This window comes from Corapipo altera, unplaced genomic scaffold, assembly GCF_003945725.1.
Source record: "Corapipo altera isolate COAL_440 unplaced genomic scaffold, ASM394572v1 45, whole genome shotgun sequence".
Taxonomy (NCBI): domain Eukaryota; kingdom Metazoa; phylum Chordata; class Aves; order Passeriformes; family Pipridae; genus Corapipo; species Corapipo altera.
In genome coordinates, this window is record NW_020884877.1 from 22,195,751 (window position 1) to 22,213,210 (window position 17,460).

Sequence of the window (17,460 nt, forward strand, 5' to 3'; positions counted from 1 at the left end):
TCTCTATCAGGTACAGGATAGAAGGGCAAGTTGTGTTCAGGCAGACGTGCTTGTACATGTGCATGCTGTGTTACTGTAAACTTAGTCATTCTGGCACAATCATCATTTCAAAATCCAATATGCAGAGCATAATTTATTTCGGGTAGTTCTCTTTATGGATTAAAGTTGTCTAGTGGAAATGGAGGACAGTATTGACATTGAGTTGAAAGAAAAGCTTTTGTTCTGCTGCGTTCTGGTTTTTACATTTTGAGCATGAATAAGGTATAATGGTAAGCTGACTGTGTTCAATCATCTGTTTGGTTATATTTGGTCACAGCTGTCATCCTGAAGTATTTCCCTGCTTTTTGCTTTTCTCAGTTAACATTCTTGTTCTGTGATTTCCCTCACTTAAGCTCACCACTTTCTGTTACACTGATGAGAATAGCAGGAAAGCAAATACAAAGCTGGTTGCTGAATACTAAGGACTGTTAATGGAAAAAATTAATAACTTTTATATATGAACCTGGAATTTAAAATATGTTATTCTTCCCATTTTCTAATCTGTAATCCTTGATAAGGGGTTAAAATGAAAATGTTCATGGTTTTGTGTGTATGTTGCCACAAGCACAGCCCTTGCTTTCAAAAATAGGCAAGGACCTCACAAGAAAACATTAAAGCATTTAAAGGGATCTTTGTATGAGAAGAACCAGAACTCAAGAGGAAAGAAGCTGTAGGGTTGTCCTGGGGCAGTAGAACTCTGCCTTTACTTTATAAGGTATAGAATTGATGACTTACATGGAGAAAGGTTGAATAATGTGATGGTGAAAGTTACAGGTGGCATGATTACTAAAATTTTTCAAGAGAAAACCTCAGCAGGTGGAGTGAAGGAGTAGCTCAATATCATACAAGGCTGTGAGACTTCAAATGGGAAATGAAGGAGAAACTGAAGCAATTGTCAAAGGGGATAAGTTTAATTCAGACTATTTGAAAAAGTTCTGGTGCTCAGTAATTATATTGAATTCTGATATTCAGTGTTCGGGAAGGATATTGATACATTTGAATGTTTTAGGGAAGATTGGTGAAAGAGATTGCATTTCTCTATTCTGTAATCAGTGGTTAGAGCCTGTGCAGCCTATAGCTGCCTATCAGAGAAGTGAAATCTGTTATCTAGCAAAAACTTGCAAGGATCCATTGTCAAGTACTTAAGGTTTAGAGGTAGGTCAGGTGGTTATTTGGTTTAGATATTTCAGTCAGGATAGAAGAGTTTAGGATGTTCTCTTGAGACATTTTTGTAGTTCATTCAGAAAATATTTAACTTTTCAGGACTTCTGAGTAGTAAAGTGTGGGAACTTTGAATGATGGAGCTGGGGGAGGGATGCCCAAATACTTTGTCAACATCAAGGCCTATTTTCCTTCTGGGATAATTTTTCCTATATCCCTTTTCCCGCTTCTCATCCTTGCTAACAGTTTCCCAGTCTATACTGCTTCCCAAAAAGCATTATGTGGAAAATGTAGTTTGATACAAAGCATTAGAAGCGCATAAGAAAATGCAAATGTTCTCGTCTTTGCTTTTAGGTGCATAAGTTCTCCATTAAGGTATTTGTCTTGTAGTTTTTTGTTTGTTTATAAGAATTGGGTAACGTAAGGAATAATTGTTGTACAATAGGTATGGGAGACTGTGCTTCTTTTTGATCTCGCTGTTCAAAAGCTGTATGTTTTTAGAGAATGCTAGTGCTTCTCTAGAGCAGAATCACCAGGTATAAATACTCAAATGTCTATTCTGTCTCTCCCAAGAAAAATTTATGTAATATGTTCTCACCACCTCCCTAGTGTGCTAAATATTTTAGTTGCATGGATCACGCATTACTGCTTATACAGATCAGTCTGCAAGTTTGTCTATTAAAACTGAGTCTCGGGAATAAAAAGTTACTTGGTGCTGAATATTTTGATCTCATGTCTTAGCCTCAATCTGTTTTTTTACAAATAGGGAGTAATAAAGTATTCAACTGTAGCAAATGCAACCTACATGGCATACAGGTTTTCAGGTTTTATAGCTTTGTTTTACTTTATTGCAGTTGACACTGTATTTAGCAATAGATATTTATGGAATTGTTTTCAAAATAAGAAGAACAAAGATAACATCAAATAAATTAGCGTGGTTTTTTTCCTCCTGATGATTGCTATAGGTATTCTGTATGCTAATGACTGTAAAACTTAATCATCTGGAGTATGCAGTGCTGCATTAGTGAAAATGTACTCAAGTGCTGTTTCTTCTCCAGCAACAAAGTACTGATCACAGACAGTGTCTCTTGATAATTTATGTGACATGTTCTAAGTTCACATTTTATCCAGCTCTTTCCATTGATCTGCAAAATAGGCAGCTTTGTGCTGAGCTTTACCTTGTATAGAGCATAACAAATCAAACCAAATAATCCCTGTGGACTGTAGCCAGACAAAGGTTATATTGGTTGCAGGCAGAAGAATCAGTTGGAGCTAACCTGTACACATGTTTGAAGAGTAGAAATCCTTTCTATAAAATACTCTGCTTACCAAATGAAGAAATCCTGCTTCGATCCTGAAAAGCAGGCTTCAGTAGAGCACGTGGCTGGAAGAAATGAGGCTGACAAGTTAATAACGTGATCAGGATGATTTGCGTTGCCGTAAAACTACTTCTTCAAGATCAAATTACTTTAATTGGTTTTAATTACTTGTTTAAATACCTCAAATTATATATTTTCCATGCAGGATGACTTACTTGTAGTCCCTGAAAGCCAGTATGTGGATACAGAGATCACACTGAACTTGAGGGAAAGCTAAGTCAAGGTAGATGGGATGGGTTGTTCTGTGAGGAAGGTTAGTGGTCATGGACAAATGTTTCAGTTTGGAGCCTTTATTATCCCAGAATGCTCTTCAAACTTAATGAACTTACACTCTAGCAGAAGTAAAATCTGAAAACCTGTGAAATAACCCAAACAAAACAAGAAAAAAAGACCCCTAAAAATCGCATACCACCCTCCCTGTAATTTTAGAAGTTAATATTTTCAGTAATTTAATCTTGAGCATTACTTAGTTATTTGCACTTTTTTCTTTGACCAAACAAAAGAAAAAAATGGAAAAACCCATCATCCCATTCCTCTGTCATCTGAAGTCTCAATTCGTTTAGGCTGACACTACAGTGATATCTCATGTTTGCAGTTGATGTGGCCAGTGACAAAACTGGAATATCAGAAATACAGAGTGAGAAGGTGGTAGTAGTTGGTAACCAGGCATTAAACCTGTGTAGTTGCAGGTGTTTGTCTAAATTTTCAAACACGGGTGTTTGTGAACAGGTAACAATCATTTTGCAAGTAGAAATTAATGTGTGTGTGTATCTAGTGGTACTAGATGATAGATAGTCCATAAAGTGCAGTTAACGTATTGATGTCTAGTGTTTATGTCAAATTTGTCCTGAAAGGCCAAAATTTATGAGCCATTTTGCCTCCAGTAATTACTGATAAGTACATATAACCTTTTAATACTTCAGTCTGGAAAAAATATCAATATTTTTGTGTCTAACTACTGCAGTTTTGTGATAGATAGTTCCCATTTTTCATATGTTTCCATTATTTCATGTTTTACAATGAAATGACAATGTTTAACTTTGTATCTCTAGCAACAAAGCAAGTTTCTTTTTATGCTCATCTACATTAATTGGTTTTACTTTTGTGTAAAAAAAATCAAACGTTTAAACTTGCTATCAAATTTTTTTATATTTTGGAGCAGCTATTCAGTGTTGTGATAGTATTACAAATATTTCGGACCTTTCTCAACAAGCAGGATTGTGACCTTCACCTGCTTTGGCAAGCTGCAACATCATTATATAAATATCAGAGATGGGTTAAACTGAGGTCTGGTTTTACTAGATGCTTATCTTTATTTTGCACTGAGAGTAAAACATTCTGATCCAAACAAATGCTTCGTGTTGAAATTAGTCTTCTCTTACCAAATTTGCTGCTCAGTTGCAGCAGAAATACCTTCCTTGCGGTCGTGAACTGATATTCTGTGTTTCTTAATTCAAACTGTTTGGTGAGTTCTAAAGTTTTTTTTATTAGTAGACATCTATTCAGATATTTAAGAAACAGTACACATTGTCAGGATTAGATTGGAAAAAAGCTGCGGAGATGGTATCTGCAACTTACTTAAAGATGTCACATGTCAGCTGAGGTAATTGTAAGCCTAAACTTGGGTTCCAAACGTCTCCCATTTTCTGGTAGTTACCATCATAAGTTCTCAGTTTGAGTTCTTATTTAAATCTACATGGGAAAAGTGCCAAGAGGCAATTAGTGTTGCTATGTAATTTTAAAATTAGTTTTATTTGCTGTTAAAACTGTACTGATGACTGGTTTATTTCAAAATATAGCAGAAACTCCTAATTTAGTAAAAATGAAAGTGACTATTTTTTGGATTGTATATAAAAGTGCCTTGTGCATTTATGGTGTTGTACATTTATTACGTTAACATCTAATTTTTTTCCTTTCTTTGTTTTTAGTAATTTGGAAAGTAAATTTTTCCAGTAGTGAACTTTTTAACAGTGGTGCTTCTCTATTTTGTTAAACATCAAAAAATTTTCTCTGTAGCATTTTTTTTTTAAATAAGATCTTTTTTTCAAAGTAAATATAGCAAATCACAGATTGCTTCAACTTAACCAAATTTATATGAGACCTGAAATATATGCCTTATGTAATTTCAACTTGAATGTGCAGAGTTGTGATTATGATTGTCCTCTTGGGATTATTTCCAAGCATAATTTGTGGATAACTGTTATCTACTTTTTTTAAAAATTATTATGAAATAAATTTTCAAGCTTCTTGGAGTTTTTAGCCCCAAATAACTGCCAGTGACAGTTTATTCAACTTCAGTGTAATTTCAGCTGAACAAAAAAATTAGTTTTCATAGGATGCTCTTAGATGTTAACAAATATCTGACTATGGATTTGTAGATTTGTAAATTTTTCTCTTATATGGATATCAATTAAATTCTTACTTTGATCTTTTAGTTAAATACTTCTGTTTTAACAGCTGTAAAATAAACTGTTACATAATCTCTATGTGAAGTGAGGTCATTTGTGAGCAGAACAGGAGGGGTTTTTGTTTTAAAACTATAAAAATATCTTACTACCTACAGTAAACAAGGCAAGATGTATCAAATCCACTGCAGCATCAATAATACTTGGTACCTAGGAGATTATTAGCAGCTTCTCTGCTTGGGTGCCAGAGGAGTAGAAAATCTGGGTGGAAAATGTATCAATCATCGCTTTCTTATTTCTTTTTGTTTGACAGTTGTTCTTGCAGAATTTTGCTTGTCTCTTGTATTTCAAGGAGCTATGACACTTTAACTTCTTTGGGAAACTCCCTTCAGATTTCACCAAATGCGTTTATTGAGTCCTGTCATAATGACACACTTGCTGTTTCAGTTACTGTGTTGGCAGCATTTTCAGGTTAGGCAAAAATTGCTAGGTACTAACTACTGATTCTTTTTATATCATTTGATGGTAAGATTTGTCCCTGGAGTAGAAATCAAGTTTGTTCACTTGTCTCTGAAAAACAATATTGCTATTACCCACTTCATTTGAATTAGTTCATTTAGAGTGAAGTAGTATTTTAGAGAGAACGTTTAAATGACACTTCTCAGTTAGATATCTGGCTGCTTCTGCTGTCTGTGCCATTAAACTTTGGAAACATTTTCGATGTGCTGGTTCCTTTAGAGTCAGGAATAGATTTTCAGATAAAATAAGGAAGAATAACTCATACAGACCTGTACATTTGAATTCAGTGACCCAAACAAGACTCTTAATTGTACCAAGTTCTTTATTAAATCTTAAACTTTTTTCTTTTCTGTTTTTCAGTACTACTTTTAAATATCAAATTTGGCTAATGAATGGCTTTCAGAAATAATCATGTAGCTAGCTGAGAAGTGAGAAATTCTTACTGTCAGAAAATGACAGAGAAGAAAAATGATTTCCTTACATATGTTTCAAAAAGAGAGATGAAGCTCATTTAAAAATAGTGCTCCTGGGACACACTTCGTGATATTTAAAATTTAGACTGTTACAGCGCATCTGAAAGAATGTGTATGTTCTCTGCCTACCTGAAGTCTCTGTGTCCAATTATATATTTGTTCATTAAAAAAAGGTATGTATTTGTTCTCTACAGAAACATGATCAGGGCCAAGTTCTATTGGATGTAGTCTTCAAGCATCTCGATTTGACAGAGAGAGATTACTTTGGTTTACAGTTGGCTGATGAATCTACTGATAACCCTGTAAGTTGACTCTGCTTTATAAGTACTATTTTAAAAATCATAATTATGGTCATCACTGTACTATGTTATTTAAAGAGAAGTAAATAGAAACCGTTGCAATTTTGTGCCATCTTCCCCAACTGTGTCATTTCAGTGGGTCAGTATCACCTTGCTGTAGTTATGATACATATGGAAAGTCACAGATTTGGAGTAAAATATTGAGATCTGTGCTTATGAAATAATACCTTAAAAGGATATTGTTTGCTTTATTGTATCCATTTACTAGACTGCATGATCGTTGTCAGAAATAGTAAATATGTTTTAATTTTGTTTTGTTGTTTTTGTCAATACGACTTAAAAAATAATGAGGGGGGTTTAGGTTGTCCTGTATGATGTTTCTGTTTCTAGCTCAGGTACCTCGTGGTCTTCTAACAGTGCTTCATATAGTCCACTCTCTGACCAGGGCTTACAATACTTCATGGGTTTTAATTGAAAGGGAATTCTGTACAACTGGAACTTTGTAAATCACCAGTAGAAACAAAGAGGTCCAGCTGTACCATTCACTGTAATAGTTACAGCAGTACCACTGAGATTAATGTTGCTTGAAGAATGCTTCTTGACTACTTTCTTTTATAGTTATCAAATGTTCAATACTTGGTTTAAAGTGCAATTTAACTAAGTATTATTCCTTATAATACAGTTCTTTACCTTATTCCTACTATATGTGCAGCACAGTGATGGGGTCTAAATTTATCTCCCAACTTGTGTGTCAGAAGTCATCCACATTCACTTGTGAATAGTTCTCTTAAGACATTGGCAGGCTGGCCTCATTTAATATTTTTATTCTGAACTTTGTTTCCAGGCTGAAAAGACATAGGCATGCTGAAGAAAAGGCTGAATTATTTTTCAGCTTTCTTTAAGAAGTATTTAATTGATCATGACTCAACATTTTACTCAACATTCAGAAATCTGTTCTAGTTCTCATTTATCTGGCTTTCCAAAGCATAGACCTCTAAGCTCTCTGTTTTTTTAGTTTATCTGTCTGGAAGCAGATGAACACAACACTGTAATGGAAGGATCTGGTTAAGAGTTAGTCTGAAAGAATGACTTCACAACTGTTTGATATAAGCACATGCTTTAAAGGTTTGGTATTCTTTTGGCTTCTAAATATTTTGTCTTTTCAGCACATACCTAGTTGCCATGAAAACAATGTGTCAGAGCTAAATAGAAATGTTACCAATATTAGTCATGTAAGCTTGAAGAATTTATGGGTTTGACTGATTTCAGTTTATGTCCATTTACAGTTGGTTCATTTGGACAAAGAAACCTTATTGGATTGTCAAGTACCCTAGTTACTTGTGAAATAACACAGCAGAATATTACTAAAATATAGTTAATACAGCAGAAGGTAAAGATGATGGGGAGAAGGAGGTTTTGCTAATTGAGTGTGAAACCTCCAGCATTGTGTCTAAACATGGATTTCATAAACTGCAGAGGCTTTATCTTTTTAATAATGTATAATTTATGTATAATAGTATATAATATATAATGTATAATATTAATCTCACAGTAAAAGTCAAGTACCTTTCAACATGTTTTGAAAGATTCTGACATAAAATTCATGTGTATCCCTGCCTGGAGTGTCCTTTATTAAGCCTTTACATTTAGTCTTAAAAGTTAATTGATCCTGTATAAAGATTTGGTGGTTTGTTTTTTTTTTTTACATAACCACATTTTTGAAGCTGTATCAAACTGTCTCTTTGGTTCCTCTTAAATCAACTGCTACACGGATGTGGATCTATTCGTCATTATTTGTAGTTCCTAATGAATAAAATTACTTAGTCCTAGCTTCAGATCCATAGTGTGTGTCAGGTAGCTCAGGTACCTCTGTGTGTTTGCTTCCTCCTCCCTCACCTGAAAAAAATAAAAAGCCCTGTGATAAATGTGAGGGAGTTGCATTCTGTACAGTGTTAAATCTCTGTCACTTCATAGGAACTGTGCCCATAGAACGGTTTCCTGAAGCTTGTGGGCTTCCTTTGCAAGGCAGCAGGAGGAATTGAACAGTATTTCTACCAAAGATAGACTTATGAGCTAACTGAGCTATGTTTATCTGTGCAGAGACTGCTGGGTTTCTGGTGGGCAGTGGTTTAAACAACTTGCAGGGCTTTCCAGAGAGCCATACTTTTATCTGACATTTGCTACGTTGATTTTTATAAAGGTCTGTCTGTACACAGCAGTGTTCTCCTGTAGAGATGATCAAGACTGGACAGTGTTTGGTAAAATTGTTCCATAGTCCTTAATCCAGTAGGCTGAGTATTGAGCCTGGTTTCCAAGATCCCAGTTAGTGATGTACCAGTGCTGACACTTAGGCTGACAGTTTGAAGAGAATCTGGGAGCCAGCAGGATCATTCACTGGCTCTGTCAGATCTGCAAAATACAGAGTCAGAAGTACTGGAAGTAGTTTAAGCAAACTAACTTCTGAGTTGGGTGAATTAGCCTGCCTGTAGCTCTTCACTGCTACAGGTAGTTCACCTTAGAGTAGCTGAAGGTTGTTAAGCACAGCACAGTTGAGTTCTAGCATCTCTCAGGCTCCTGTGACAATCACAGAAGCAAGTCAACGTAGAATTAGCACTGTGAGAGACAGATATCTGGACAACAGATGCCAGGAGGCATTTTGGTAAAAGACCAAGTAAAAAGTAATAGAATAGCAAGAGTTTCATGATGTATAATGATATGATTTGTACTTCTTTGTTTCTCTGAAGTTGGTGTTATAATTTGTCTCTTTCCAGAGGTGGTTGGATCCAAACAAACCTATCAGGAAACAATTAAAAAGTGAGTAATGTATGTATTTCATCAATTCATCTATTGTTATTATGCTGTTTTTCCAGGGTGCCCTGATTAATTAGAAATAACTTTTCTTGACCATAGGAGGATCTCCTCACAGTCTGAACTTCAGAGTTAAGTTTTTTGTAAGTGACCCAAACAAGCTCCAAGAAGAATATACAAGGTAGGTCTGGTTACTTTGTCAATAAAATATTTTTCTAGACTGATCATTAATTTTTTTAAGGTATAGCATGGTAATTTTCTTATAAATCATTCTTGTCATATGGGCAAGCTTCTAATTTTTGCCTAATGATTACAGATATGAACTATGCTGTTGCACCAAATCAATATAAGAAGAAGTCTCTGTGAATAAACTTAAAAATTTATATGCAAAGTGAAGTAACTACGTGAAGAAAATACTACCAAGTAGGAACAGAAAAGGGGAAATAGAGAAGAGAGAAAAAACTTAATCCCACTATTCATCAATGAGTGCAAATTTAATTTTATCCTTACTTGTATTCTCCTTTGTAACCAAAAAATTTCTAAGCTTTCTGCATTTTTGACACCCCCTCAGTTTTCTACTTAACACTAAAAAGTTAATTTCTGTATGGTTTATTACTTGACACAACCATAGCTTGAATCTCATAAGCTTATTTTGATAGCAGTGTGTTGAAATCTGTTGAAGAAAATGCTCAGTGCGAATCAAATAGGAGACTTGTGAGTTGCAATTAGTCCCAGAAGAAATGCCTCAAATTTTCAGTATTTTTAATTACTTCTGGTCCTCTATATAAATGGCATGATTTGACAGATTGGAATTTTTGGATGTCAGCCATTCTGAAAACAGGTCAGCTCCATTCAAAAAACAGTATCTAAGTTATTAAGGACAGCTTTTGAAACCTAAGTACCAAAACTGTGAAAATTTGAGTCCACATTTGTTTATAATTTCTATTGATTTGTCATATTTTGGACAGAATTTTGCGTCTATCTATGCAGATAGAATTTACTAAAATGAGTCTCATGAGAACCTGGATGAGACTTTGTTTTATTGAAATATTTACTGTAGGAAAATTTGGCAATTTACTACATCAGAATAATAAAAAAAGTGTGGAAAATGTTTTATTTGAATTAAAGGAAATTATGTAATATTCCTAAGGACATGAAAAAATGGGTAAATGTTGATCAATATGATGTAAACCATAAAGAAGGAGAAAACTGTTTACTTCAAGTGCTATTCTCTAAATACAAAGCTATAAATACAGCATTCTTTTAAATGAGAAATAATGTAGGATTCCTGTATCTAGGTCAGCTCTGTCTTTTTTGCTAATAGGCCTAATTGCCCCTGAGAAAACTCATTTGTATTTGGAATTATTATGAAGAGAGAGTTATTATCTATGGGCTTTTATGGAATGAAGTTAGGATGCCATGTCACAAATACAGGTCCTTTCGTGTAATCAGTATTCCTACCTCAAAAAAAAGAAATTAAAAGAAGGTACAAACTTCTGACAATTCCAGCTCAAGCTGAGATTGTTCAAAACTGCTCAGTTTTTATCAATTCCCTGAAAACAGGAATGGCTCGACACATGAGGCAGTATGAATAGATGCCAGGGAAAGGTCCAGTGCAAGCTCGTGTCTTATTAGACCGCTGCGAATTCATGTGAGCGAGGCAGGTTCTGAATGCCCCAGGTCAGGAGGGGTCAGCGGGAGCTGTGCGTTGGAGAGCTTGGCTTTGGGAACTTGTCTTGGTAGGGAATGAAGCTTCATTAGTTCTCCTCATGGCAGGAAGACTTCCTTATTAACCTTGACTCCAGTCAGCAGTAATTCTGTCTTCCCCTTTTCCAGCTATATCTGTGTAAGGAAGATGAAAACGTGGCGGTGGGATGCTCCCTGCGTTGTTTTAGCTGGGTGTGTTGTGCAGGCCCGGGCAGATCTGCGTTGCTAAACTTCTGTTGATTTCCCTTTTTGCTAAATAGTATGTGAGGCTTCAGTGTTCAAACTGTGGTGGTTGGCTAACAAGCCATCAACTTCTCTGTTCGCTGAAAACAGTGGGCAGAAAATGAACTCTGCTTGGTGTCCCTTAATCATGAGGTCCTTTAAGTACTGTGCAATATTTCTAATAAAACATTACACCAGAAAAAGTAAAATAAGTTGGAGGTGCAGCTGTATATTTGTGAAGAGATGCTCAAACAAAGCTGAGCTGAAGCATATCCATATAATATACAAAATTAACTTGTCATTTATTGCATTTTTTAACTGGTAAAGAAATTTTGCTTTATCTTTTTTGGTTTCAATGTGCATTTTAATGTGGAAAACTAAAAGTTATTTTGAGGTCTCTACAACATGGCTAATGTCTCAGTTTTAACTTCTTGAGGTTTAATACCTTACACTAAGATTCCCACCTTTCTGGTCAGTTCAAGAACCTCTTGTTGGTTTTGTAGGAGTTGAGCACATGGACTCATATCTTTGCTTGTCAGTTCACAAGTGTTTTCCTTCATTTTCTTTCAAACTCGGAATGTTTTACCTTTCCATTTTATTTAGCTTGTAAATAATTGGATTTCTGTGTGTATTTGTAAATGTTTGTGGAAGTCTTTAAGGGATAGTTAATCCACTTTCTGAAGACTACATAATTATGAGAAGTCATAATATGTGTAATAAAGTAATGCACTTTGGTTTTAATTTCTTAGTGCAAGTTAGTACTGGGAAATATTTAGTGGTTTTGATAAGTAATTTTGGCGAGTGTTTACAATGTTTACAATAGGTCACTCCCAGCTTTTGAATCAGAGCTACAAGAAGGAAACCAAACCAGATGGTTATAATAACAGTATCATTAATGTAGGAGATCCCAAACCAGAATAAATATATAAGGAAGCAGGAATGATGTTTAAATTTGCCATACAGTGAAACCTCTTTTAAAAAATAAACAGGCAATATAGACAAAGTCTACAGATGCTTTTATGCTCTGTTATAAGGGGCTTTTTTGCTGAAAGTTTAAGCTTGTGCTAACATCCTGCCATCTTGGTCAGTCGTGTTTGTTACCCCCCTCCAGTCTCTGTTTCAGTTGAGCTTTGTAGCAGGTGTAATTTGCTGCTTGATATAAACATTTATACTTCTTTGAAATTGTCTAAAACCTTGGAGTGAAATATGAAGGAACTAAATTGAATGAACAAAAGATTCATTCTGAGACATTAACAAAATATTTGGGTTTTGTTGGAGAAACGAAGTAATTTAGAGGGAAAGCTGTTTGCACTTTCAGGCTTGTTGGGGTATTTAAGTCATGGTGTTTCTGCTTCCACTGTTTGGTGGGAAATAGTTCTTATTTTAAAGTATTTGTCTGTTCCTTTTGCTGTATCCATGTCCTCCCTGACTTGAAAGAGTGGGCATGGGAAAACTAGATTAATTTCTAAAACAAACTTTTCTCACACCGTAATTGAAGAAAACTTTAGAAGTTTGAGGGAAGTCAGTTGAAAGGTATTTGACATAAGAGTCCACAACTTTTATAACAACAATGTAACTCCAAAATACTAAGCATAATTAAATTAAAATTTAATTAAAACAGAGTAATATCAAATACTCAGTGAGAATGAATTAATTCTCTCTACCTGGAGTACAGATCATTCTTATGTGGATACCTCCATACACAGATGCAAATTTCAGCTTGTGGCTATTGTATAAAGCAGGTAGAATGTGAAATTTGTGGCCTTCTAGAGAAATACAATGTATAACTTCATAACCTGTAAGTAGTTGAATTTACCAAGTTGTAATATTATTTTACTAAGCAAAGTTTCATTTTTTTCCCATGAGAGTTTAAGAAAAAGCATGCAAAATGTAAAGTTTAGTTTTGTGCTAACTGAAAGCAAAATACATTAAATTGTTGAAAATTATGGAAAAAAATTATTTTTAATTACAGTGTTTTTTGTTTGCTTCTTTAAATAAGGTACCAGTACTTTTTGCAAATTAAGCAGGACATTCTTACTGGAAGGTAAGACATTTTTGTTGTGTTAAACACTGAATGCAAATTTGGTTGAGAAAAATGTAATAATGAGAGATGAGGGATTTTGCCTACAAAAATAAAAATATATTAAGAATAAATCACTGCCTGTGCAAGTAGAAGTCTTTGTAGTAGTTACCTGTCCAATTTGTCCATAGACTATAAAAGACTAGGGTTTTCAAAATAACCAAATTTCACTCGAAATATCTAATTTTATTTATTTCTCATTTTAAAAACACAACAAAACAGGTTGCCCTGTCCTTATAATACTGCTGCTCTTCTGGCTTCCTATGCTGTTCAATGTAAGTATAATTAGTATTTGTGTACATGTTAGTACTGAAATAATAAAAAGTAGTATTGATTAGTTTCTAAAGAATGTAGTTTGTATAGCATTATATTGTGATGTTTGTGGACATGATGCTAATTTCCTCATGATTAAAGAAATATATTTGATTTGTTTTCCTCCTCCAGCATGTTTTGCTGAATTAAATATGAAAAAAATACTTAAGGATGTACCATTAGAAACCCCCAAATCAATACTCATTTATTCCTGTGTGTTCTGAGGCATGGGGTTGTGGGTTTTTACCTTGAGAATGATACTAAAAAGTATTTATTAAGACACTTAAACATTTTTAACATATCATACAGTGAACGTCCAAATAGGTGTGGAAAAGGGAATTCTGATCATATCTGACCAAAAAGATCAATACCTGTCTTGTCAATTTTAGGCCATGCAGTGAATAGATGAGTCTTGAAGACTTGAGATTTAGTTTTCTTCCCCACTCATTTTTTCTTCATAAACTTACATTGTTCAGTGCAAAAAAATAAAACTTAGCAACCAACCAGCTAGAGACTGTTCAACCCCTACTTCTTTAAATTTCTCATTGTCAGAAATTCTGTTTTATAAGCAATCCTGATATATCTGTCTGTACTCATGTGGTTTTGTACTGCTAAAGATACTTATATCCACATCTGTATACTTTGTACATATAAAGCAAATAGTGTCAATGTTAATATTTTCAGGTAAAAAACATAGTTACTGTAATGTTTTATGCATAGTTTTGTTAAGTGGTCACCTTTTTCTAGGTCAATCAGAACAGTTTCTCTTAAACAAAACTTCCACACTCCAGCTGCTTGGAAAAATGCACTGCAAGTGCTGTCATGCCATAGGGATTTGCCTTAGAAGATATAAAGTATTTGATAATGAAACAGGAACTATGAAAAGTTGATAACATTTTAGGGTTTTAAGAATGCAATATGTTTATTTTTCAAATAACAGAAGTGAGAGGCGTGGTATGTAGAAGTGGTGGGTATGCACAGTGCCTTGCATTTACACTTATCTATGAGACCCTGCTGCCATTAAGTTCTTCAGTATGCAGAGCTCTGTCTAATGATTTCTGTGCCTGCCTATAGTAAATTGTCTGGATTCTTTATAAGTATATGTAAATAGCAGACATAGTCCTGTATTCTTCATAGTGGATTTTAGCAAGGAATGCATTCTATTATAAAACCTGGTCCCATTTCCTAATTTTTAAATTATTTAAAATAAGATCTATTTCTGGCAGTGCAAGCGCTCCAGAGTTCTTTCCTGCTTTCCCTTCCTTATCCTCCCGCTCCATGAGTGCCTTCATCCCTCTTGTCAGTGCCACTAGGCCTGCCCAGAATCCCACCTCATGATATATTGTTGTGATCTTTCCAGTTTTCACGTTATGTTTCTTACCTTTCACTGTAGATCTGTTACACAGATTGCAGATACTTAAAGTTGCTTTTTTTTACTATAGTTAGAAGGCCTCAAAGCCTCTATTTTTAGCAAATGTTGCTTGTATGCTTTTTTTCTGACAGATGTGATTTTAATTTATTTCTTATAATTTTAAGAAAGGGTTAGTAATTATGTAAATGCACTTTTTAGTAGTTTCAAGTAGAGTAGTTTCAATGTAGGTGTATGTATGTGTACTTTTTTCCATACATACCAGTTGAATATGCAAAAAAATATTTTTCTAATGCTTCTGAATATATCTTGGTACAGAATGAGTTGGTGGATTTTGCAGATCTTCATGAAGAAATAGCAGTTGTAGTGTTAAAAAAAAAAGTATAATCACATGAAACCAAGCAAGGTAAAATAATAAAGGAAAAAATTTAATCCTATCCTATATATCTGTATCTATATAAATACATCCTATTTAGTGCTAGCCGTTATGACAGCATTTATGAATTAATTTGTGTATTACAAATTAAACACTTTACAAACTTCCTTCATAAGTACATAATCAAAACTCTCACTAAATAATTTCCATGGTATTCACTGAGAATGCGACTGTTTATTGAAAAGGGAAAAGGGGAGTTCAAATGTGTTCTCTATTTTTGTTTGCTGTAGATCATAAATTATGTGGGAGCAGACCCTTGTGAATTTGGGGGCCTTGCACAATGCCAAGTACATCAGTGATAAACAATAACCTCTCTTTTTAATATTTTAGCCGAGCTGGGAGACTACAACCATTCAGAAAACTTGCCAGGCTACCTCTCAGAATATTCTTTCATCCCTAGCCAGCCTCAAGACTTTGAAAAAGAAATAGCAAAATTACATCAGCAGCACATGTAAGGATTTACATCAGAAGATACTGACTGACTTTGTCAAATCCTGACTGCTGATGCTGTGCTATTATATAAAAAAAATGAGTATTTTGTTTTAAAGGTTTCTGGATTTTTTGGGTTTTCTTTTTGATGGGTTTTTTGTTTGTTTGTTTGTTTGGGGTTTTTTTAGGGTTTTTAAAAATATGTTTAATGTAATTTTTTTTTTAGATTATTTTTACGGTGAATATATAACACCACTGTTGGTCTACAGAGTATCTATGACAGAATGACAGGGAAAATTAGTGAAATAATAAACATGTTAAAGGTACTCTGAAAACAGTATTTGTGTGTATTATATAGGACATCAACCAGATATATTTTCTTTAAGAGTTTTTTTCAATCTTCAGGAATATTCTGAGCATAAAGGCTTTGTTTTCATGGTGCTTTCAGCAGTTAAAAGAGTTGCTTTAGAAGTAACAAAGTCCTTTTCTTCAATATCTGTTCTTTCCTGTGTGTGAGTCTGTGACCTTTCACTGAAGAGGAAAAGGCAGTGAAGCAATGGAAAATATTTTTTTTTTTTCAGTATGTAACACTGTGATACTTTTCAGTGATGGTTCCTTCATATTTTAGAACTTAAGTGCCTTTCGTTACAGTTAAATTTAGCAAAATTTAAGTGATATTTACAAAACATTTACTTGATTGGGGCATGTTGTTTTTTTTAGAAATTACTGAATGTTATGTTACATTTCAGATAAAGGCTTAGCAAATTCTATTAGGTAGGGTAAAGACATTTAAGTGAGCCGATGGTAGTTTAACTTTAAATTACCAGAGGAAAATCCAGGATTGTAAAAGTAATTTCTAGATTCTGGGGCTCCACAGATATTTAAATGAAACAGTGCATTAGAAATAAAATGTGTTGTGGCCTCTTGTCAAGACTATCTGTGTGGAAGCACAAGTTCTTTTCTGTTTAAATTTTCGGGTTACAGTCCATTTATTATGAGAAAGGAAATTCAGATTTCAGGGTGGGGGTAGAAGTAGTAAAACAATGCAGATTTTCTGTTTGTGCTCACTGGGGAGGCTGATGTGGGAGGTCGTGTTAGAACATTTCTGATTTAGCTGCTTTCTTTCAGAGGGTTGTCTCCTGCAGAAGCAGAGTTCAATTATCTCAATACAGCACGTACCTTAGAACTTTATGGAGTTGAATTGCACTATGCAAGGGTAAGTTTGGATGAACTAGTATTGTAATGTAAAAATGGATTCCTCTGAGATTTATGGAAAATTATACTTTCCTTTTTAGTGGGCCTTCCTGGCAGATGCTTACAAGAGAAAAAAAATGAAAACAATATCATCTTATTAGGTGCCTAACTGGGATTTACGAATTGAATATCCACTATTTCACTCTAGTGAGGATATTTCTTTGCTTGAATTTGTGTTTAGTTATCTCTGTTATTCACGTTGAACCTTGTTGGCTTAAATGGCAGTTCAGTTGGCTACTGATGAATAAGAAGAATATGCTTGTTGAATGTGCCTTTGATAATTAAGGATCTATCAGCTTTGAAAATATTTAATTTGATTTCTATTAGAACCATGTTATAAATCATCATCATAATATAGAATGAACTGTTAGTGTAAGGTGAGAGTACTGTAATTTGATACAGTGTCAGTTTTACCTGGTAAAGTAAGTAACTCAAGGTCTTGACTGAAACAATCTTAACCTGTCAGTCCAGTGCTAAAATTTCTACAAAGCCTCTGAATAAAATTATTTTTAGCAACTAAGACACCTCTACTTTTTAAATATTCTAGTCTTATTCCCTAAGGTTAGAG

At 34.3% G+C, this 17,460-nt stretch overlaps 1 protein-coding gene across 4 annotated transcripts in view; it reads left to right on the forward strand.

The window, feature by feature from the left end:
* The window catches only part of PTPN4 (protein tyrosine phosphatase, non-receptor type 4), a 112,824-nt gene that overhangs the window by 41,195 nt on the left and 54,169 nt on the right, over window positions 1-17,460 (forward strand). For all 4 annotated transcript variants that reach the window (XR_003526549.1, XM_027636528.1, XM_027636530.1 and 1 more), the window contains exons 3-9: window positions 6,171-6,278; window positions 9,047-9,089; window positions 9,186-9,264; window positions 13,012-13,056; window positions 13,315-13,367; window positions 15,540-15,660; window positions 16,767-16,854. Coding sequence is in view for 3 of the 4 variants with exons in the window: in XM_027636528.1 (XP_027492329.1) it covers window positions 6,171-6,278; window positions 9,047-9,089; window positions 9,186-9,264; window positions 13,012-13,056; window positions 13,315-13,367; window positions 15,540-15,660; window positions 16,767-16,854 (537 nt within the window). In the remaining variant the exon portion in view is untranslated. The remainder of the gene's footprint in view (window positions 1-6,170; window positions 6,279-9,046; window positions 9,090-9,185; window positions 9,265-13,011; window positions 13,057-13,314; window positions 13,368-15,539; window positions 15,661-16,766; window positions 16,855-17,460) is intronic.